Source organism: Chrysoperla carnea, chromosome 1 (genome assembly GCF_905475395.1).
Source record: "Chrysoperla carnea chromosome 1, inChrCarn1.1, whole genome shotgun sequence".
Classification (NCBI taxonomy): Eukaryota; Metazoa; Arthropoda; class Insecta; order Neuroptera; family Chrysopidae; genus Chrysoperla; species Chrysoperla carnea.
In genome coordinates this window covers 23,265,837-23,290,322 of record NC_058337.1, presented here as the reverse complement: position 1 = coordinate 23,290,322, position 24,486 = coordinate 23,265,837, and the positions used below count along the sequence as shown (strand labels likewise).

Sequence of the window (24,486 nt, the reverse complement as noted above, 5' to 3'; positions counted from 1 at the left end):
ATAAGAACACAAGTGTTATGCACAATTCACATAAGGAAACAATTATTATAAACATTTAGAATGTGGAAAGTTGGCTATTTTGGACACTATGCGTTCAGATAAATACCAACAATTGGTTTTGATGAGAAAATTAGAGTATCGAATACAACGGGGTTGAATTCGAATTTCATGTTTATATAATACCAAAAAATTGACTAGCTCTAACCGAATGCTGCTTAAATCATTAGTACACGGCATAGAATTTTGGAAAAAACGTGATAGCCAAAATCTCCTAGAATACACGATACTCATCATCATCATTAAATTATTTTTCGAGTGATCTTAATCCTAACTCTTTTCGGAATCAAACACAGTTGAATATGAAAAAACACTTTCATGAGCTTTATCTTTCGTTTTTATTTTCGATGAATTTTCCTTAAAACTGGTTTCTGCATGAATAAAATTTTTGGAAAAAAAACCTGATTGCCAACATCTCCTAGAAGAAACGGCACTCACAATCATCATTAAACTGTTTTTCGAGTGATCTTTTGACTCCCGTTTGCACTCGAAGTGATTTTTTCGATTCTTGGCTCTTTTCAGAATCCAACACAGTTGAACATGAACAAACACTTTCACTAGTTTTATCTTTCGTTTCGATTTTTGGATTCAATGAATTTTCCTCATAGCTGGTTTCCGCATTAGTAAATGATTGTTCAAGTGATCTTTGAACTTTCGATCTTTTAGACTCGGGACTCCTTTCACTTTCAGAAATATTTTTCAAATGAAGTGATTTTTTCGATTCCTGACTCTTTTCAGAATCAAATACAGTTGAACATGAATAAACCCTTTCAAGAGTTTTATCTTTCACTTGGATTTTCGATGAATTTTCCTGATATCTGGTTTCCGCATTAGTAAATGATTGTTCAAATGATATTTTAACTCTCGATCTTTTAGACTCGGGGCTCCTTTCACTTTCATTCTTTTTAGGATTCACCACTTTGTTTCCTGTAAGTTCAGGATTTATTATTTCATGAGATTTAATTTTTGCTATGATTTTCGTAATTTTTCTTATATAATTTGAATTGGTTTGGTGTCTATTATTGAACAGGCGTGGATTTAAAGGGAGGGGGGGGTTATATCAGAGGGTCATTACCCCACCCCAAAACAGCCCGTATTTCAAAAAATAAAACTAAACCAATTTTTTAAAAACTGGTAAAAAAAAAAAAAAAAAACCAAACGAACAAAACCTGCTTTTTGCAAACTAAAAAATGGAAACTAACCAAGCGATCAACATTAACTCACTTATTTGCTTCTGGAAAAATTGGAATTTAAAAATGACTGAATCAACAAAATTCACTGATTTCCTTACACAATACTGACTTTTTCGTCCTCCCGATGTAAATTATGTAAATTAATTCACCTTTAAAACATCCGTCAAATAAACCCTTGTTTTATCTTTTTACTTTTGTTGTTAATTTTCTGGTTTTTCTTTCGTTACCATCTTTTTTTAATGTGAAATACAACAAAAAATATCCTGATTTTAACGACACTGAAATCAACAATGGACTGTTGTGCTTTATATGTTTTGATTGCAAACTGATGTAAAGTTAGCCACGCTGCCATAAATTGCGCGAAGCCTTTTAAAACACACGAGGCAACGTTCCAGAAGAAAATTCATTGGCTGAGACATTTCTTACTTTTGAGAATATATTTTTTTTTAACAGTTTATAATTTTATATAAACTGTAAGTTCATATATAAATGTAATGCATTTTATAGTAAAACACATTGGGTAAGTTTTTGCATAAGGTTATTCTGACTTTGTTTTTAATTCATTCAAAAAATTCGGTTTGCTTTGTTTATTTGGTTATTTTTGTTATTTTTATTATTTTTGATTTTTTTTTATCTTGTGACCCCAACCGGAAAAAAATTCTAGAGCCACGCCTGTTATTGAATGAGGTTTCAAGTCTCCTTTTGATTCTCGTATCCAACTCATGTAATTGTGGATCGATACTATTCACATGAGGTGATTTTTCAGACTTATCACTTTTTCCGGCCGTTGATGAAATCTTTTGATTCGTATTTTCAAAAGATGATGTTACAGACGTGACGAGATCACTTCCTTCAAACTTTGATTGTTCGGTGATTTTTTTGCGAGATGATTTTATAGACTGCTTACCAATTTCAACGTTTGATTTATTTAAAGAGGAATCCAAGTTATTCTTTTGAACAGACGCATCTTCATCATCAGTATCAAAAGTGAAATCGTGTAAAATTTGTTCAACTACTTTAGCTTTCTTCTTTATCTAAAAAATCAAATTTCATTATTTTTTTTTTTTTTTTTTTAATAAAAAAATTATTGCTAAATTTTCAGTTTATAAATTCTTGTAGGCGCAATTTGGTGGAGGAGATGTAGAGCGTTCTCTTGAACACAAATCTATTGAAAGGTTAAAAATATCAAAATTTATACGAATATCACTCTTCTAATGCGAGCTACTAAAAAAGGTGAACTAGTGTGGCGTCAACCCAACCTTAATTGAGTTAAGTAAGCACGGGTTGGTAATAATTGATATTACTCCCAATAAAAACAAATATGTAAACAAAATTTTGACAGCAATTTTGCTGTTTTGGAATATTATAAACTGTAATAAAATTTGACATTTTCAAATATTCATAATTTTTTAACGAAGATTCATTTGCAATTCGAACCGTTGTGTTTAGGACAACTTCTTCTGCCATTTCTTACGCAAATGATTTATAAACTGCATATTTACGAAATTATTTTATGCCATTAAAAAAATGATTTACCAATATTGTAGGCTTATCCGTGTTGAGTTCGGCCAGCTCAGATTGTCCTTGTAATAAATAAAAAACAGATTCGTGTTGTTTAAGTCCCATGTTTGTAATTATTTCAAATGCGTTCCAAATTGAAAATCGATAAAAATTTTTGCAATGTTTTTTAAACTCTTTTAAAGTACTGCGTGGCATTTCTATATTTTCAAATAAGAAAGAAATATGGCTATAGATGTATATACATATCAATTTTTTATTAATAAAGTATAAAATATAATAGAGTTATGTATGAAGTAGCATATCGGGTAAAATTTGGTATAAGTTCAAGTACTTGCTGGTACATACGATCTTTATTTTCTAAATTTTCCATGGCTATTTTGCATAAATATGACTGAATTTAGTTGATACAACTTTCTATCTATATCAACGTTCTACCTATTTACTCTCCCATTCTAGGCCGATCAATCGAGCAAGTGGGATGGATGTTTTATCAAATAAATGCCAACCAAAATTTTTCAGCGGAAATGTGTTCCTTATAGTGTATTAAAAAATAAATCTTTGTTTATTAAAAAATCACTTTTTTTGCTCCTTAATTTCTACAACTTTGGTAAGTCCTAGTGTGTTTTACCTGGGCTCATTTTCTTCCTAAAAGAGTTGCAACATCGATTCTTTCACTCGGACCTAGCAAAATTAATTGCAAAAAAGTGCTTACTTGCCGAATGAAATAACTTCGTTTCGAAAATTTTTCCATTGTAGAAGCAAAATTTTTCTATAAATTTAATTTTTGGTTTTTAATTCAGAGAAATAATCTAGTCATTACGTCGGAAAAACGGGGTAGATATGAACCTAACATCCTAAATTTTTGATATTACGTGGAGGAGGCCTGGAAAAGCTTATTTCGAACTGTCCACCGAAATTTCCTTGTGAATTTTCCGCGATCTTGAAAAATGAGTTAAATTCAGTTTTTTCATAATAACTCGGTTCCCCGTTTCGAAAAATTTTATGCAATACTTTTTTGTTGTTTTTCTCACGATCTACAATTAATGTCCTTTACATTTTTGACCTATAGTCCATCGTTATTGAGATATCGATCGAGAAAACTTCAAATTCGTTTTTTTATTTTTTCAGTTGTCGCGAGTCATTTTAAGCGAGATTACGTGTTTGAAAATTTGATGAGGCCCTCGCGGATTTCTCGAGACAATTGCGACATTGGCTCACACGTTGTAAATTTTCTGTTAAAGGTTCGAAGGCATTGTACAGCAGCACCTTTGTTCCTTTTCGTATTACTTTTTCAGTGAACATAGACAATGGGAACGAAGCAAGCTCGTATGCCAGAAAATGTTTCAGGTCAGTCTCGAAATTTTTCGCTATGCACATTCTCTGGTAAAGCAACAATGGATTGATCGGAATTGGTGACTTGTTGATTGTAATGCTGGTATTTACTGCCGATAAAGATAGCACTTTATCTTTCCGTTTGAATGACAAGGACCCGAAATCCACTTATATAATTCTAGTCATCATTTTGCGAACAATTTCGTATGCATGATGACAATTAATGTTCTGGTTTGCAATAACTCCTGTGCCAATAGACATCAATTCTTTATTCTCATGAAAAGAATTACAACCTGTGAGCCACATCCAATTTCTTAATGTTGCAATTGTCTCGAATAATCCGACCTCTGAAAAAATAAAAAGACAAATTTGAAATTTTTTCGATTGATATCTCAATAACGATGGACGAAAGACCAAAAATGTAAAGGACCTTAATTGTAGATCGTGCGAAAAGCAACAAAAAAGTATTAATTGTTTCGATTCTTAATTTCTAAATCCATTTTTATGTTGAAATATTTTAAATAAATTTGGCATTTTTTCACTTAAAACTTTTTTATTAATTACAGGACATACGTTTCGGATGTTAGTCCATCTTCATACTGTGAAGGCTATACGCTATTCTCCCGCTATTTATATGTAATTTTACAAGTAATACATAGAAAACTTTTAAAAACAATACAAATCGAATCTTCTAGTATTTTTTACATAAACAATTTAAACAAAAACGATAATTAGTGTTATTTATCAAAATATTACAATTGTGAATAAAAATATTTGTTTTAGAATTTAGTAAATTGATAAAAATAGAATTTAGTAAAAGATAAATTAGCTGTTAAGAAATTGTCAAAATAAATAAAAGTCTATCAAAGAATTTGACCTTGTCAAAATATTCAATACACCTTCACAGTCCTTGCATGTCAATTTCTATACACCTGATTTGTCGCCTTCCTCGATTTACCGGATTAACCAGATAACAACATGAAGGTACTGCATATAGCTACAAAAGGACAAAAACTGGATATTCTTAAACGCTTAGAAATCTACAAATACAAGAAGAAAGACCCTCAAAAACTACTAAATGACCAGACAGACTTCTGTAACCATAAACTTTTTTCAGCTTTAAGCTAAAACTTTTTTAAGTACTCAAAAATTTCTTTGTCAAGATTTTTATTGCTCTACAAGAATGAACACTCTACAAGATGCCAAAGTTGTAGAAATTAAGTTGCAAAAGTAACTTTTTAATAAGCAAATAGATTTTTGTGAAACTAAAAAATTCAAAAAAAATGCTACTATAGTCATGTCATAAACTAAAAAATAGCGATTTAACAAAAATTTAATATAAAATAGCGATTTTTAGCGGTTTTTTTGCAATTTATAAAAAAAAAAACTACAAAATAAATTTTAACGCACCAATTCTCATTATATTTATATTTGTAATGCCTACAAATTTTGTATAAGAGTTTTTTCATAAAATGTGCGGAAAATTTCATAGAAGCAAAAATCGTTTTCGGAACTTCAGGGGGCTCATTAAAAAAATGAAAAAAATCAGATGTTGGAATTTGGGTACGATATCTTTAAATACTATAAGGAACAAAATTCCGCTTAAACATCTTGATTGGCATTTATTTTATACAAAAAGCTCCTACTACTCGGTCTATTCAAGGAGAAGTTGAAAACTGTATAACACAATTGCAAATACTTGAAATTTTCATTGATGTGCCAAAAATTTCCTGATCTGATATGCTATTCCCTGCATAGCCCTATATGTATTATTATATTTATGTACACAATATGTCTGTATAACGCTTTACCAAATATAGTACAGTTCAAAACAAGTCGATTTAGCTAAACTTGCTTTTATACTAAGTTACTTCGATTGGGAGCTGGCGATCTGAAAATTTAAATTTCAAATTTGTTTTCTGTAACTTCATTCTAAAAGCGGAAAATTATTTTAATAAAATTAAAATGATTTCAATCACCTGTGTTTCTACGTCCATGGAGATTTCTATGATTTCTAAATGCAACAACTTGGTACTAAAGTAGGTTTACCTAATTTGACTTATTTTGAGCTATAATATATCTGGTAGAGCATTGCAGATGCCTTTTAGAGGCGGGTGTTATTTAAAAGTTTTTTAAAAATCAAAATTAAACACATAAAAATAACCTTAATCAGCCTGTTGTTGGCTCCCAAGTGGTTAAATATCAACTTCATACATTCTCAAGGAAATAAGCCATAAGTTTGCGATCATACTATTTGTGCAAATTTTCACAAGTTGGAATCATTGTTCAGGTGCAGATTTATTTATTTATAGTAAAAACATATCGGTCACAAATTATTTGTCAATTTTCAAACTAACTTTCATTAAATACAGCGTTCCCATACATAGTTTTCGCAACCACCCCTCCCCCTCATACACATACTCTATTCTTTATTCACCACCGCTCCCTCATAACCGAAATCATGTTTACACACAATATTTTCAATAAAGCCGATTTCATAGCGACCAACATTATTTTTATGTGTTTTATTTATTTAAAAAAAAAAAATTATTAAATCTGGAATATAAAAATCAACTGTGTGTTTTGAGTAGACAAAAATCGATTCTTATCGGATAAAGTGAAAACTCTTGAACTGTACAAACTTAACTTTAAATACTGATATAAATATTCGAGGAATTTATCTGCTCAAATAATAAAATATTTAAAATCTCTGTCAACCCAAAATACATTGTTATGGCTATCACACATAAAAAAAAAAGTAAGATGTAAGCAAAATAGCCAATCAGATTATCTGTCTTGCACTTACATTTAACGTTTTTTATGTGTGATGGCACTTAATACCATTATTTATATATGAATCACCTTTAGAATTTATAAATATCTGTATGGGTCGTGGTTTATAAATATCATATGGTAGTTCAACAGATACAGGAAACACCGATTCAGTTGATCGTTGTACCATTTGGAAGCTTAGTTCTATTACTCTGTTATTTAAGCTATTAAAAATAGTCACATATTTTGGATCTGACTTTTCCTACAAAAAAATATTTTAATGTAAAATTATGATGATGATGAATTAAGTGTTATATCTGACAACAGGTGCTATCACAGTTTTACAGATATTATGGTCTTAAGCTGCTATAAAAATATAGTTTTGAAACGATCGAATTAGAAAAACAAAAGGATGTAGATTGTAGTCGACGATAGAATTGTAAGAAGAAAGTTCAATTGCAGGTTTTGGATAAATCTAACACAAGACTCTAGTTAAACTATCTACAAATTTTCAATTCCCTATTATTATAGTTTTGGAAAAAATGGATACCAAAATTTTGTTCTAATTTCCGCCCTCACGAGTAAACCATGATGTTTACGAAAAAACGTTACAAACAAAAGTTGTTTATTTTTTTTCATTTAAACTTTTGTTCTATCTCTAAATGTTAACCATAAGATGTATCTTACGGACCCAAGACCAAATTGACCTATGTTGCTCGTTTACGAACTTAAACTCACTTTTTACGTCCTGGGCACGCTATAAATTTTCAGCTCGAAATCTCTTTTCGTTTTTGAGTTAACGTGCTGACATACAGACAGTCGGACGGTCAAACGGAAATGGAATGATTAGATGATTTTATGAACAGTTTTCCAAACTTTTGTTCGTATCATCAATATTTCTAAGCGTTATAAACTTGGGACTAAAATTAGTATATATTTACACGTTTCATATACCTAGTGCTCAGTTTACATCTAGGCCAATCACGAATATGACAGAATACATGCGTTTAGAAATGCATCTAAAAAAGAGGTGATATAGATATGTGTTGAAAGTTCGAGACGCTTGGAGTTGTAAGACATATTTTTGCAATTGCATATAACATTTATAATACCTCTTACTTAGATGCATTGCTTAAATCATGTGCTCTGTCATACTCGTGGTAGACGTTTATGCCTAGATGTAAACTGAACGATTAGTATACAATATATAATAAAATGTCTACCAATTGTTCTCTCTCTTTCTTTTAGTATTTCGGTTTATTATTACGAAGTTGTCAACCCTAGTTGACAAAGAACATTAGTAGCTAAATTGGTTAAGGCGTAACCAATTCGGTCCACCTTTTGCCTAGGGTAACGGAATTGATTACCGCGGCCACAACAAAATTAATTTAATTAATAGTTGTAATTGTAATGCATGGTATATGCAATATGGAGCTGCACTCTGCCTCTGAAAATAATTAAGGAGCTGATAAATGAAATTATCAGCGGAAAAGGTGATAAAAACATATACATGGCATCACAATGTGCTCTATAGCCTAAGTGTGTCCTTCGTGGGCAGCCAATAATAACCTAACCTATTACGAAGTTATTTGCGCTCAATGTTTTAAAATACAAAACCTGAAATTTTTCAAGGAATTTTTTTATTATAATAAACGAATATGATTTAACAAAACTTTATGATTATTGATAGGAATTTGTTAAGAATAAAGTGATGAAAATAATAAAAACATAATTTTCATTCAAAAGTACTTTGTTTTTGAAAAAAGAACATATTATTTATTCTTGGTACAAATTTTCCTCTCTCTTTCGGTTTAAAAGATAATAAGACAAATAATTATCAAATATTTGAATTTAAGTCCATTCCAATATCATCCAATGAAATTGCTTTAAAATTAAAATCAATAACTCTATCTACAAATCACTTACACATTTGGATCCAACCATTTATTATAGTAAGGGAAAAAATTTATAGGGAATGATTTCCCATGTCTTTTCTCGAAGAAGATAAAACCTAATTGGATAAGAATGGATAAGATATTTCGAGAGCTTGGCTAGAAAATAATATTTTCTATCGCATTCTTCGCGGATTTTCTTGTCACATCTCTCACATCTTAATAATATCTTATTATTAATTTGAAGTTCGGATACTTAGTATTCGAGTCAATATTTTCATTATTGTTTGGTTTTGAAAGTAATTAATGAGAAACAAATTAATTACCTTAAATTGATCGATCTGAATTTGTATGTCGTGAAAAACTTGGCATGCAGTTGCAAGAACTCTAATAAGAGGTTTTGGATCATCCAACACTGGATATTTTTTAAGTAATTCTTTAATTTTTATCATAGGTGGCACAAAACATTTCGAAAATGTATAATCCACTCCTATAAACAAAAAATCCCACCGTTATAGATATAAAAATATTTAAATAATAATAGCTAACAACATCAAAATTGAAAGTGGTTAAAGTAAATAAATCAAAGTAAACTTCTGAAGATCTCTTTCGAGATAGTATCATACCTTCTGCTTCCTGATTGTCTTCAGAATTTAATTTAATACCATAAACATGAACTTTATTTACTTCAAACACATGGAATTTTATTACTAATCTTTTCTCATCAACTTTTGATACGACACATCCTACAAATTCGTGAAATTTTAGACGAAATTTTGCTGTATGCGTTCCATATGATGTGTCCTGATATAAAAAAAGAAAAAGAATTGTGTTTAGAAATTCTGTAATTAATCCAATTAATCTGTTAAATTTGACAAAATTGTTATCAGAAAACAAAAAATTTGTTGTTTTAGAAGAAAACAACAGTTAAACGAAAAAAATTCGCAAAAGTCAAAAAAACGGTTTTCTTGCGATTAAAAAAAAGTTGACGTCCAATACAGGAAAATTAAATGGGAAAGTTCTAGATCTCAAAAAACCTATCGATTAACGTGTGGTTAGTCCGATTTGAATGCGAAGATGCCGAGAAACCTTTAAAAAATGAGCGATAATAGTCGTTTTTATATTTACTTTTTTCTTTTTCGATTTTAAAGTTGATATATGGTCACAAATCTTCAGTTTATTTTTTTGCAAAAAATTTCGAAAATTTTTCGAAATATTGCATTTTTTCGAAAAAAGACACCTTTTGTAAGAAGTTTCCTCTTGGTCGATGGATTATGTACGAGCGGTTGTATTAGCGGTTTTTCGAAGCTTAATCTATTCATCTAGACTTCTTCGACCATGTTATTTTAGCAGTAAGTGACATTTTTTAATTTTTAATGCCGATATCGGGCCTTGAAAAAAGTACATTTTTTTGGAATGCAGGAACACTCAATTTTAATAGCCATAGCCATCAAGATAACAATTGTAAATATATTTTTAATGTAAGATAAGTATTTATTAGTAACTTATGCAATTTTCGAAGCTCTACGAGTTTTATTTTCTACCGTGAAAAAATCCACTCCAAAAAATGCATTTTTTCCTTACCAAATTTCGGCTACAAAAATTAAAAAATTTCACATGTTGCTAAAATATCATGATCGAAGAAGTCTAGACGAAGAAATTAAGCTCCAAAAAACCGCTCTACCATAATCCCTCGACCAAAAAGAAAGTTTTGTCGAAAGACCTTTTTTCGAAAAAATGCGATATTTAGGAAAAATTTTCCAAATTTTTTGGAAAAAAGACTGAAGATTTGTAAACCTGCTTCACTATAAATATCAACTTTAAAATCAAAAAAGAAAAAAGTTATAAAGCAAATGCAAAAACGACTATTTTCGCTCGTTTTTACAAGTTTCTCGCCGTCTACGCATCCAAATTGGATGGATTTACCATACGTCAATCGATGGGTTTTTTTGAGATCTAGAACTTTTCCATAAAATTTTCTTGCATTGGACGTTAACTTTTTTTAATCGCAAGAAAACCGTTTTTTTGATTCTTGGGAATCTTTTCGGTTAATTTAGCTATTCAGCCGTAAACAAAAAACGCTATATTTCTTGGCTTGTTTTCTTGTATAACAACATATTTTTTGTTTTCTGATAGCAATTTTTTCATCCGTTCCGCAGATTAATTGGATTAAATGTATTGTTATTATTTACAGCAAATTTCGCGCCATCATAATTTAAAGGAATATCTTTTAATTTGTACGGCTTTGGAAACGTCAAACACTCTAATTCACGCTTTTCTTTTAATAGTTCTCGGATTTTGATTTTCAAATCTTTGATTTTTAGTTGTAATTCTTCATCATTATTTGAATTAACTTCCTTATTTTCAACATTCGATTTAACTAAAAACTTTTCTATTTTATTCTGATTTTTTGCTTTTTGTTTTTTGGGAGACTTTCTGGCTCTTTGCTTCTTCGGAGACATTTTTCAAAAATAATAATTTTAACCATTAATTTCAACCATCTGATTTTAACTGTTCTTTATGTCAGAAAATGTTTGAAAATTATTTAATTCATGATGTTCAACCACAGACTTATATATCCGGCACAGATATTTACTAATATCCATAGACATAGTAATACTAGACTGCGCGCTTCATATAATTTCCTGTATTGAAAAGTTGTGCCAACTTTAGAAAGAGGCAGCCTTGGAATATACGGTAGAGCTAACTTTGTTCCACGTGCGGTGATCATAGACATATGACAGAGATAACTATACCCTTAACTTTCTTTGTATCATCTTTCTAATATTGGAACATGAATTTCATCGAATGTGCACTTTACAGATATAATCTATTTGCTAATATCTTAGACTATAGAGATATATTGGATTTTAACGCTAAGATGTCAGCGCCAAGAGTAAAAAAAATGTAAACCATTCTCATTACAATCAGCTGATTATACCTATCTCTATATATTATAAATGCGAAAGTAAGCATATTTGTTTGTTTGTTTGTTACGCTTTCATGCTAAAACTAGCGAATGGTTTTTAATGAAACTGTACGGCAATATAGCTCATACTTCAGAATAACACATGAGATATAATATATAAAGATATATTAATCAAAAAAAATAAAAAAAAAATTAAAAATTAATTTAATTTTACATTACCATAAATTACACACTTCTGTAAAAGTAGTCATTTGACATTACCATTCATGCAAGACCCAATTGACCTATGTTGCTCATTTGCGAACTTGACCTCACTTTTTACGTCCTCAGTACGCTATAAAAATTTCAGCTTGATATCTCTTTTCGTTTTTGAGTAATCGTGAAGACAGACGGACAAACGACAGGCGGACAGACAACCGGAAATGGACTAATTGGGTAATTCTATGAACACCTATATCAAAATTTTACAAAGCGTTACAAACTTGGGACTAAACTTAATATACTATGTATATTTCATATATACATAGTATAAAAATAATATACCAAAAGTACCTACTACTATTTGGTACTGTTTGTATGTTTTAACCCCTTCCCTCTTTTCAAGTAAACAAAAATCTTTAAAACTGCGTTTTCTAATAATTATATGTATTTGTCTTTCCCATTTGATTTTAACTCTTACGATCAATACTTTATTTTACTTAACTCAAAAATCAATATTACAACGACAATTATTTTTAACTTTTACATACCTTATTTCTTTACTTCATTAAGAACAAAATTTTCATAATCGCTAAGAGTGTACCGTAAAAACTGCTTAATAAGCGTACAGATGAAATTACCTAAATAAAATACACAAAGGATGTAAAATATGTTAAATAAAACAATTTTTTTAACAAAATTTTTTATTTACTTATTAATTCAATTGCTCACTTAATTATCAACATACACTCGCCTCAATAAAAAAGTAGGTATTTTCATATCAGACGTAATATTTTTTTATACTTTAAAAAAATTAAAAGAAAAAATTTTTATTTTTAATTAGAGAATTATAAAGAGAGATAGTCATTCAGAAAATTTACTTGAACGTGTATAAAAACAGTCTAAATCAGTAATGAAATTACGTACACATAATGATATAGAAATAAAATATACACAAATTGAAAGATCATATCTTGTATGATGCAAAATAAAAATGGGATAGAGAGGAATAGAGCAAAAAATATTAACAATTTATCTCAAATAACGAGATATAGTAAATATACATGGAACATTTAAAATAAAAATTATAAATTGAATATTGGTTTTGTTCAAAAAAACGTGATGTAAGAATTGTAAAATGTTTTTCATTGGTTTAGCACTTGGTAATTTCATTTTATTTGTTTATGCTCCTCGATTACGCAAATCTTTTACTTTATATATGCGTACTAGCCAATGTTCAGTCGTATACGCTTCTTCTAATACATCTAACTCGAAATCTTTGTTACCAATTTCTGCATTTCTAACACGATCATATCCAGGTGGCTTTCCTGTTAGAAAAAAAATTATTCAAATTTTAATTTCCAGAATATAATTTCATATAAGCATTGTACATCATTTGAATTATGTACAGACCAGTGATGGAACGAATGTTTTATTTTGTAAATTCGTTAACGCAATTTTTAATTTTGAAATGAAGCGCTCACAAAATTTCTTTTTTATGAACTTAATGCATGCAATTGAATTTGTGATATTGTTAATATTTCAATAAAAGACTACCGCCCACTTCGAGAATCAATTATTTTTCAGCGCTCCATATATGTAATTTTTTCTTTCCTCTGTGGCCCTCTAGAGCCTATAAGGAGGAGTTATCGCCCACTTTGAGAAACACTGAATTAGACTAACAAGAACAAAAGATAATTATTTCTAATTTAGGCTGTTACATAATCCTTTTTTTATCTAAATATAAGTAAATAAACAATATAAATCTTATAGGCATGTTGAAATTTGTTTATCACTTCAGGTGAAGAATTCTCATTGCACGGGCAGAAAAATTAAGTTGGTTTTTGAAAATCTTTAGAAGCACGGAAAATATGAACGTTTAAAATTCCTACATTTAAATTTAAAACCCCTACGATTTTTTTCTAAATCGAATACAAAAATTATTATGATTTTTAAGAATTGACTTGCACTAGGTTTTTGTGATTTTATCGCTAAACTTAAAAAAAGTTCTAAAAATTCAGCTCATTAGACAATCATACAAATTAAAAAGAAAATTTCTGAAATCGCTTTTTGTGAGCAATTTTTGGCGATATCTCAGAACCTATGTATCTAATTATCAAATGAACCCGATTTTTGTGTTATTAGGGTCAAAATTACTTTATGATCCTACTATTCTTTGACATTTTCAAAGAATTTAACAATGATAAAATAAAAAAAAAATAGATATCGGTAAATTCTAAAATGCCATAAGAAGTTTGTTTGTTCGCTGCATGGAAATAGAAAAAAATGATCCATGTTTCCCTAATAATTCATGTTTTTTTATGTCAATTTTATAAATTATACAAAATCATGGAATCGTAACAACGTCCAATTTAAAATTATATTTTACTTACCACCTTCAGTATAAACTTGTCCAAATCGATAATAGCACATTTTATACATTAAACAATTCAATAAAGTTGGTGAACCTTCTTTATCTACACGGAATTCGCCAGTTGGTGAATAATAATCCCATTCTTTTATGTGAGCACCTCTATCAGTACTGCCACCGATTCTTACCATCCATAAGAATTTGTTAATATCTGTAACATTAAATTTTCACTGTAGAAATATGTACAAATATTCAAATGTTCACTTATTAATTTTATTGTATCAGCGATCAAAGTGTTAAAACAATCTTTAATTGAATTAAATGTAAGGAATTCTCGAAGAACTCAACTTACAATTCAATTTCTTGAATCATTTTTTCATCATTATACAAGAAAAATTTTAATCCAGGAAAAATAGATATAAAAACGGTGCTAAAATTATTATTCAAAGATTTATTGCTGTATTCATGCGCTTACGGTAATTACTGAAATAATTTTTTGATATAGATTTATTTTAATTTTTGTTTATAGGCTAAGAATCATACCAATGAAACTGATTTTGCATTTAAAATTAATTTAATAAATGCTTTGATATACATAAAATACCTAAATAAGATAAAAATTTAATTTTAACATATGATTTTAAAATAAATAAAAGTGAATTAAGTTTAAACATATATTTTATATATGTTTATGTAACCCCCTCTTAATTTCCTTTATTTTGATAATCTAAGTACTCGACAGTTTTGGTTATTTATTAACGTAATACTATTTCTCGTCAAAAATCCGACATTTTGATTGTTTTTTTCAAACACCTCTCTAAGGACATTTGGAAGACGAATATATCATAATATACATTAACTTACAAACAAATATACATACATGCATATATACATACATACATACAAAAATACACCCAAGATACGCGTGAAAAACATAGGAGAGTTTATAAAACTCCACTCCTTGACAGTCGGGTAAAAATTAGGAGTTTATAAAACTAACACAATTATGATAAAAAATTGACCGAGATATACAAATGGTGGATTTTTTGCTCATTCAACTAAATAAAATAGGACCTATCTTGTAATCCGTTAGAGATAGAACAAAAGTTTTAATGTAAAAGTTATTTTTTATAAAAAAACTAACAACTTTTTAAATAATTTTGTTCATAAACATCACTGTTTACATCACGCCATCACCCGTGAAGGCGTCTAGAAAATACTTTTAAAAATTAAACCGCATCTTTTATAGTTTTGGAGAGAATGGACATCAAAGTTTTGTACTAATTTGCATCCACACGGGTGTTTACGACAAAATATTCAAACAAAAGTTGCTTATTTTTTTAAAGAAAAATTTCTTCCATTTAAACTTTTGTTCTGTCTCTAACAGTTTAAAGATACCCAATTGACTTATGCTGCTCATTTACGAACTCAAACTCACTTTGTATGTCCTGAACACGCTATAAAACTTTCAGGTTTATGTCTCTTTTCTTATCTTTATATATATTTCATATACACAAGGTATAAATACTACATATTTAAAATAGAATTATATGCGCAAATATTAATTTTTTTACTATAAATTCCGTCACTATTGGCACTCCAATAAATATAATATAAATACACGAATCATGATGTGCCTGGTCTGTCCACTTTTTGCGTGATAGTACAAATTTTTATCGCCAGTTTGCGGGATTTATTTGATTTAAATTTGAATATTTTTATTGGCCTTCAAAAATGGTAAGTACAAGTATTGCCATCTGGTAGTCGAAATTGTAACTACTGAATTTGGGGCTTCTTCTGATTTTAATTCAATAATATCTGGATGAACGAGCTTCGCTCGGTTATTCGCCAATAGATGTCAGCAAGAGTCATATTTTTCACTTTAGTCTACTCAAACGCCTCCTTTTTGTTATGTTATAATTTGCATTGTATTTCATTAACTACGTTATACACCAATAGATGTCTGATGAATTTTTCATGAAAAGACGTATAAAACGACATTTCTGATAAATGAAACCTAGCTAGATCGACTTATCGCCCCAAAAAACCCCTACATACTCATTTTCATGAAAATCGTTGGAGCCATTTCCAAGATCGTTGATATATATATATATATATATATATACAAGAATTGCTCGTTTAAATATATAAGATATAACCCATGGTTATTATTAATAATCATTTTGAGTGGAAAATGCACACACATGTCACTTATGCAAGGTGGAGCTACCTATTCATTTAAATTTTAGCTTTTTTTCAATTATTAACTAGTTTAAATCAGGGTTCGAGGATATATTTCATGATATATATCCGATATATATCACGTGAATTTTTATGATATATATCAATACAAAAATGATTTTAAAAAATTTAATATTATTTAGTAATTTTTGGCGTTTGTTACCGTATTTCTACTTCCCAAATTTTGATGGCATTGGAGTAGAGTTAAAACCTACTAATACTAAGCTCAAATCGTGTCGTGTCAGAAAAAGTTCGTTACTATTTACTAAAGAGTAAGTTTAAGTAAGATTCAGAATCGGAAGATGATCTAGCTTTATCTTCCTTGCAGTCAAACCAAGCACAATTATGAAACGACGTTTTTTTATTTGATAATTAACAGTTTATTACGAATGACTGATGACTGATTTGATAATTAAAATACTGATTATACTGTAGAGTTATTATTTGTAATGTTTATTGTTTTGTTGCCTAAGTGTAGGTATGACCATTGACTGATAACAATTTATAAAATGGTTATTTTTTTTTTTTTTTTTAATTGATTTTTATTTATAAAAATTTTATTATTTTTAGTTGATTTTGCCTGATCTAGAAGAATATTTTATGTTTTGATTTCATTTGTCTGATTTGAAGTGCCTTAGTAAATAAAACCTCTAAAACATTTTAGGTTTTTTTAAATATCAACTTTAATGAATAAAATGCAATAAATAAAATGGGGGCCCTTTGATAAACTTTTACATTTCCAAATTAATGTTTTATTTCCTGGATTATTTACGGAGATATTTTAAATTACAAACCATCAGATGAGTATCCTGTAAGACCACCAAATATGACTAAAACATAATCAACATCCAGCTCTCGCATAATTTCATACGCTTTCTCTTCAGAACTGGCCATCGCTTGACCTACACGTGATATGTGAGTATTATTCCATGTATTATTGTCTACTAAAATTGTTCGATTCGCCATTGCTGTTATTTGATAACCATAATCCCACCATGACATGACACGAGCATCCTATTTAAATAAAACATATTATTTAATCCTTTTTCATTTTCAATTAAAAGAAAAAGTATATTTTACGGATTTTAAACAGCTGTGGTATCCTGAGACATGTTAACTATTTGCAAATCATATTTTTTGTGTGTCTTGAACCCGTCAACCCATTCACAATGATTTGAAGAAGTTTATAATATTTTTATCTTCATAATAGAGTGGCAAGATACCCGGATACCTTTTGCATTTTCAATTAAAATAAAAAGTATATTTTCCTGAGAGACCTTACGTATTTATAAAACATTTTTTTTTAATAGTTTGAACCCGCCAACCTATTTACAATATTTTGAAGAAGCTACAACATTTTTTATTCCAATAATAGAGGCAAGGTGCCTGGGTACCTTTTGAATTTACAATTAAAAGAAAATGTATATTTTAGGCATTTTAAATAGCTGTGATTTGTTAAAAGCTTTTAACTTTTTGTAATCCATCTTTTTTTTATGTTTTGTCCCCGTCAATCGATTTACAATATTTTGAAGAATCGATTTAGAATATTTTGTGCCTTCACTTCACCTCTAACCTATTAATGAACAGAATTTAATACTTACGTCAGGTGTATTCATTCGTAGCCACCAGTATGCTTCACGAAAATCATCAAAAATTATACGACCCCCATCGTGTGATCGAGCTGATAATACAATACTTGGTGAACTGTACGCCTCAGATGTTACCCATGTACAATGGAACGTATATGTTACTAACAAAAAGCACATCAATCCAACGAACACTGTTGCAACCTCAAAGTAAAATAAAAATCAATATTATTAATATTATTTGAATTCTTACTAAATCAAGGATTATCCAGTCCAAATCGTTATGATAAGTTTAATTTTCTAATAATAATAAAACATAACAGGGGTACCGCAAATGGGTCCCTAGCACCTAGACCAAGGAGTCTCCTGTACCCTCCTTGAGAACAACATGTCACCCGAAGGCGAGACTTCTCCGGGTAAGAGATGATATTTTAAGCACATGAAGCTGTAGGATTTTGTCGAGGCCAGGTGCCACGCAGAAAGTCCATAACTTCTCAGATTTCAAAATTTAATACCTGACGCCCTGCAGGTGCAAATATCATATATAGAAGTTTCACCGTCCTCCATACATGCCCTGCAAGTGAGATCATTAGAGTACTCCATGTTATGAATGGGGTAATTTTAATGCATCGATTAATATAAAAATTTACATTTCATGGAGCCTACAAGGGGAGATTTGGAAAAAACCTGCCTAGTGACAAGGTTTATTTGACATAAATCTTTGTACAGGGTAGGGTATATAAACCCGGTGATTTTACTAGAGAAAGAGTAATGATCTGAGCGAAACGTATTGGACCAATCTTTTTGAAATTCGAAAGGTAGGTATTGATAACTGGTAAGTAACCTGGTGGTCTAAATTAGAACTACTGAAAAAGCGGTCCACATCCTGTTTAGTTAGTACGAATTTTTATCGCCAGTTGGCGAGATTTATCTGATTTATATTTTAATATTTTATTGTACATTAAAAATGGTAAGTATAAGCATTGCCTTCTGGTAATCTCAATTGGAACTACTGAAATTGAGCCCACTTCCTTGTTTTAATTAATACGAATTATTATCGCCAGTTGGTGGGTTATAACTCTCTGTTATCAATAGTAAACTAGTTTCTTATGTGAAACATCTGCTTTGAGTTATCTGGTTAAATTAACAAAGAAAATCGTATAAATAAATATATATTCCGTGATCCGGCAATGTAACTTAGAAGCGTAAAACACCCCGGGAAGTTAAGCAAGTAGATCAGTGACCGCATATACAAAATAAACGAACTTAACTATACCTATGTGAATTCAATAGTGCATGGAATAAATATGAATGAAATTATTTCGCGGCCTAATAAAATCAACAATATAAAAACTTGGAAGATTTTTTTCGCTACCTCAAAAAATTATTTACATCTCTTTTATATAAAAATAAATAATAGTTTAGAATAGTTTATATAAACAATTATTATTCTTACCTCATTTTTCATAACATAATTATTTTCAACACGTTTATTACGTTTTTCAGTTGGTTTATGCTGTACCTCACGAACTTCTCGCATATAGGTTTGTAATAATGAAGAAACTGCAATACCTGACAAAATACACATGACAGGTGCCAATACTAACATTAAACGTACCATTACTCCCTAAATCAATAAAAAATTATGAATTTATTAACTATTATAATCAAATTAATAAATTTAATCATTCACAAGCCAAATCGATTATGCCTCCAAGATTATGTATAATATTTTGTCATATTTCTTCGTTTTTTGTTTAAAGGATTGATTTTTCTTGTGAATGATTTAATTACAAATTTTATTTACCGCGAAATATATGCTTGTTACACCGTACAATACCAAGAAAATATTAGCATCAGTTAATTTCGAAAAACAAAAATATAATCCAGCTGGAAACAAGAATACTAAAATTTGTAAATCAAAATAAAAACTACTCCATGATGTCGGCTGATGTTCAGAGACTGATGCAATAATTGGAATATGATTCTTTGCGTATGATGGATCCAATAATGAATAGAAACGACCCGTCCATGGAGAAATTTTTCCTGAAAAATATTACAATTGAAATAATTCCTTATATAAAAACAAAATAATAATTGAAAAAATCAAAAACCCAGCAGAAAAAAGTAAGAAAAGATAATTTAAAAGTAATGCACTAAAAAGTCCGAAGTAAGCTTGAGAATAGAAAACAAAATTAAAATTAATTATAAGCAAAGTAAACTCTGCAACGGTTTAACAGAATATAATAAGTCACGAAGTCATTGGAATAGCACTTTAGTATACGCAGATCAAGGCTCGATTGATGGTGTCGGACACAATCCTCTAATCGCGCGACATCTACATCGAACATCTAACCGGACAGAAGCAGTACCATGATCAGCCATCGTGATCAAGCACAAAGGTACTGGATTGCCCGAAAATCTGAACCCCCCCCCCCTTCCATCATCAGTGAAAAGTGACTGTGCACCTGTGATAGCTATTTTGTGAAATTAAAGATGGTACGGACATACTGAACCTACAAGGAATTAATTTCTTGCCACTTGGATATGAAGTTCTAAAAATAATAGGGTAGTTACCTGAAAGGGTTAAAATTCCTCCAAAAACACCAACAATGCCGATAACTCCATACACTAAAGTTTTAAATAATAATTGAAAATCAGTTGGTGATAGTTTAACTCGTAAATAATCAACAAAAGCATGAATTTGACATAAACCAAATACGCCAAAAGCCTAAAAAATTTCAATTTAGATGAATAAAAAATAATAAGACTACTTTTTTTACTAATTCGAGATTTATTACACATTAAATTTGATGGATTCATGTCTATTAAAATGCGGCTCATTTTAAAATAACACAAAAAATTAGAACTATAGCATACCACCATCAAATTTTAATTTATCTTTGATAATTTAATATCTGTGATAATACAAAAAAAAAACTTAATCCATCAAATTTAGTTATGAACATTTTTTTATATTATAATTACCAGCATATGTTCTGAGCTTTGAACCGGTTGAAAACCGACAAATGGTATTTGCATAGAAAGAATTGTTCCCACGCAATAGAGTGTACTGTACGCAACATAAATACGATGTGAAAATCGTCCCGTAAACATTAAAGTTAAAACATGTAATGGAATTAAATTAATTAAAAATACATAACCACCCCAAGACGAAACCTAAAAAAGCGTAATTTTATCATTAAAATCATAATCATTACAAATTTTGGATTATTCCATGAAATTTTTTAGCACATTTATTTAAAAAAATATACATTCAGATTTGACTTCATGACAGATTTTGTTGCCTCCGGTGAGATATAAAAAATTTTGATATAATGTTTGTTTGAGATATTGAAGATTGGTATTTTAAAAATCAATAAAAATATATGGTAAAAATAATGAGCTAAAATACTGTCCAAGAATAATAAAAGGTAGTACAGGACTGCCGAACTTCTTTAAATAAGCGGGCAGAACAAATGATTGTAAACCTAATATGGATATCGGAACACAGGGACATTAAAGGGAAATGTGAAGTCTTGGAGTTTGCAAGAAATGGCTTAAAGCACATGGCATAAAGATGCTCTTGAATGAGAATATCTTAAAAAAGGCCAATCTTAGATGGAAGGAGGAACGAACTTGTAGTACTACAAGACAGATATGGTTTGAATACAATCTTAGGCGTTCCGAAGATCTTACATCTCTTCAAAGGACCTCTATAAGCAAAATTGTTGTGACTATCACAGTGTATCACGATTATTGCAGGAGCTGTCATAGTGGGGAGGAAGAAGAAATGATGTCCCATCTTCTGTGTCACAGTCCAGCTCTTGCCATGAGGAGGTGGACGCACTTGAGCCAACCTTTCCTTGACGACCTCTCCGACCTTAAGTCCGTTAACACCAAAGCACTTCTGTTGTTCTTAATCAGCTCCAAATGGTTCATGAAGAAGAGGCCGAGAATGGGCTAACCCTTTCTCAATATCACAACGGCCCCTTTGGTCTAGGTGTGTCCCACCCCAGGGTTGCTTTGCTTAATTGAATCAAGGGAAGTTTACGTGGGTCTGGTTGATTTGAGCTCTTATCAATCTAATCATTAAACTTTGGCTATTTCAAAAAATTTCTTCTTTTTTATGCCACCGAGATACACTCGAACCCGGACTTCTTGGATTCATGCCAAGCACCTTACCAATTGGGCCATTCGAGCTCTAGACACAGAGTACAATCTTTTCAACTCATCGAATTTTTATTTTTACTTTGCTTATTTACTTATTTATTATAATTTTTTTGTGTTGTTTACTTTTAATCATGTGTATTTTTTATTGTTTAAAATCGTCAATTATAATCGAGAGACTTTGATATAAATAAATATCGTATTCATGATTAAGAGTAAACAACACAAAAAATAATAATTAAAAAATAAGTAAATAAACAAAGTAAAAATAAAAATTCGATGAGTTGAAAAAATTGCACTCTGTGTCTAGAGCACGAATGGCCCAATTGGTAGGGCGCTTGGCATGAATCCAATAAGTCCAGTTTCGAGTGTATTTTTTTAAATTCTCTTTAATTAAGATCACTAGACAAGTAATCTATATGTATCATATTAAAATCTTCAATTATAATCGAGAGACTTTGATGTAAATAAATATCGTATACATGATTAAAAGTAAACAACACAATAAATAATAAACCAATTTACCATATAAAAGTAAGCCAAAGCTGCAAATGTTGACCATAAAATTGTGCCAGTTTTAATAGCTTTAATCCACATATAATATGTCAACAACATGCAAAAAATAGCAATTCCTTCATTATCATAACTTCCAGCTACCGATCTTGATATATATCCAGGAACAATTGAAATCATGGCTGCAGCAACTAATCCTGCACCAGAATCCTACATTTATTAAAAAAAAAACCTTGTAAAATATTATTTTTATTAAATTAATGCTAATTTGTACCTTGATTTCTTTTGTAAGCAAATAAGTAACAATAGTAGTAAGCGATGAGAATAATGGGGCTAAAAATACACAAACATTTCGTATATCTACAGTAATGTTTATAAGCCATAATAAATTATATATAACGGCTGAAGTGACCATTAATCCAGGATAAATGGTACCTAAAACAGTGATTAATTTTAGAAAAATTAATTTTTAAAAGGATACCTTTAAAAAAAATTGACAAGTATTAGTTAAATTGTAGCAGTTTCGATTATTCGAACGAATATTTCCAAAACTTTTGAAAATAATTTCATTAGTCAAATAGCCGTAAACGTAAATTTTTAATTTTTGAATTCTTTGTGAAATGAGAAAATTGTTCAGAATAATCAAAACATTTTAAATATTCAAACAATTTGACTAAAAACTCTTCGATGTGCTTTAAGAGGTCTAACTCCAACTTTGTACCTCCAATAATACGCCCTAAAGGATACCATGCTCTATCATCAAACCAATTATGAAATGCATAAAATCCATTTTCTGTTAAAAATTTTGTGGTTCGATAATTAAAATATGGATCAAACTCATGAATAACACTCTCAAATCTTAAAACTGAAAATAACCTCGTTGCAAATGCTAAAAGTTAAGAGACATTTTTTATTAAAATTTTCAATGAAAAATGTGTTTATATAATATTTACATAATACAGCAGCAATTGAAAGAATTGATAATGTTAATAAACTCTCTTGTTTTTCGGTGGACATACGAAGTCCTGGCCCTTTTGAAAATAAACCTAACATTTTGGGAATTATTCTGGAAATGAAAAAAAGATTATTACAGCATAATTTACTTAATTAACGAAAATAAATATTTATATATATGATTGTTTTCATTTTAAATACCTTTGTATTTAGTTTAAGGAATCATTCAAATAAATCTAAACCCGGCCGGCATAATATTTTTATGTTTTCGCCAACACAACTGAAATTATACGCGGCGTGGCAATGTGTCAGGGATGTACAATGTAAATGCAAATAATTTTATGAAAATTTAAAAAAAAATAATTCTAAAAGTATTATTTTTATTTAACATAAAGATAAACAAAAATGTGCCAAATTTTTAAAATATAGTCATATTGCTAATTATTATTATAATTTATTAAACTTCTTTATAAATCCATTATAAAAACGATTATATACGTACAAAGTGGTTTATTAAACTTCTAACTGTGGACCCCTACGCAAGATTTAAAAAATAACATTTAAATAATTAAAAAAAAAAAAAAAACAACAACAACAACTGTAATTATTTGACCTAAGCTAATATCATTTTTAAATAATTATTACTTTGTTACTTGGCACCTCCTATTTCAATTCCCATATTTAACCAATAATAGATATCTCAATGCAGTCGAGTAGTGCAAAGTCGAAGTCTATCACTTAACAGTGAAAAAGTGTC

The 24,486-nt window shown here is 29.6% G+C and overlaps 2 protein-coding genes across 3 annotated transcripts; both read right to left on the bottom strand.

Annotated features, from left to right (window-relative positions):
- Window positions 1-216: 216 nt before the first annotated feature.
- Window positions 217-11,281, bottom strand: LOC123305032. Of its 2 annotated transcripts, none has more exons than XM_044886632.1 (7): window positions 10,960-11,281; window positions 9,394-9,571; window positions 9,094-9,257; window positions 6,966-7,137; window positions 2,787-2,968; window positions 2,158-2,284; window positions 217-984 (listed from the first exon to the last, which is right to left on the bottom strand). In XM_044886632.1, exons 1-7 carry the CDS (start codon window positions 11,227-11,229, stop codon window positions 476-478), a joined length of 1,602 nt encoding a protein of 533 aa, XP_044742567.1. In that variant the 5' UTR covers window positions 11,230-11,281; the 3' UTR covers window positions 217-475. The 2 variants fall into 2 exon arrangements, with proteins under 2 accessions (XP_044742567.1, XP_044742568.1); XM_044886633.1 differs by lacking the exon at window positions 217-984 and adding an exon at window positions 1,390-1,528.
- A 1,461-nt stretch (window positions 11,282-12,742) lies between these two features.
- Window positions 12,743-24,117, bottom strand: LOC123302526 (dolichyl-diphosphooligosaccharide--protein glycosyltransferase subunit STT3A). The gene is made up of 13 exons (XM_044885500.1): window positions 23,931-24,117; window positions 23,729-23,841; window positions 23,497-23,664; window positions 23,050-23,210; window positions 22,788-22,985; window positions 21,081-21,272; window positions 20,670-20,823; window positions 19,900-20,138; window positions 19,549-19,719; window positions 18,108-18,296; window positions 17,301-17,520; window positions 14,288-14,476; window positions 12,743-13,222 (listed from the first exon to the last, which is right to left on the bottom strand). The coding sequence occupies exons 2-13, from the start codon at window positions 23,826-23,828 to the stop codon at window positions 13,077-13,079; spliced, it is 2,127 nt and encodes a 708-aa protein (XP_044741435.1). The 5' UTR covers window positions 23,829-23,841; window positions 23,931-24,117; the 3' UTR covers window positions 12,743-13,076.
- Window positions 24,118-24,486: the final 369 nt, after the last annotated feature.

What these genes read in the sequence shown, in the direction of transcription:
- LOC123305032 (XM_044886632.1), bottom strand. Translation starts at nt 11,229, where the DNA reads ATGTCTCCGAAGAAGCAAAGAGCCAGAAAGTCTCCCAAAAAACAAAAA. An exon ending in ATGATGGCGCGAAATTTGCT is followed by an intron (nt 9,572 to 10,959) that starts GTAAATAATAAC and finishes TTTTTATATCAG; the next exon opens with GACACATCATATGGAACGCA. An exon ending in CGGATAAGCCTACAATATTG is followed by an intron (nt 2,285 to 2,786) that starts GTAAATCATTTT and finishes TTGATTTTTTAG; the next exon opens with ATAAAGAAGAAAGCTAAAGT.
- LOC123302526 (XM_044885500.1), bottom strand. Translation starts at nt 23,828, where the DNA reads ATGTTAGGTTTATTTTCAAAAGGGCCAGGACTTCGTATGTCCACCGAA. An exon ending in TAACAAGCATATATTTCGCG is followed by an intron (nt 19,720 to 19,899) that starts GTAAATAAAATT and finishes TTATTGATTTAG; the next exon opens with GGAGTAATGGTACGTTTAAT. An exon ending in TACGAATGAATACACCTGAC is followed by an intron (nt 17,521 to 18,107) that starts GTAAGTATTAAA and finishes TTATTTAAATAG; the next exon opens with GATGCTCGTGTCATGTCATG.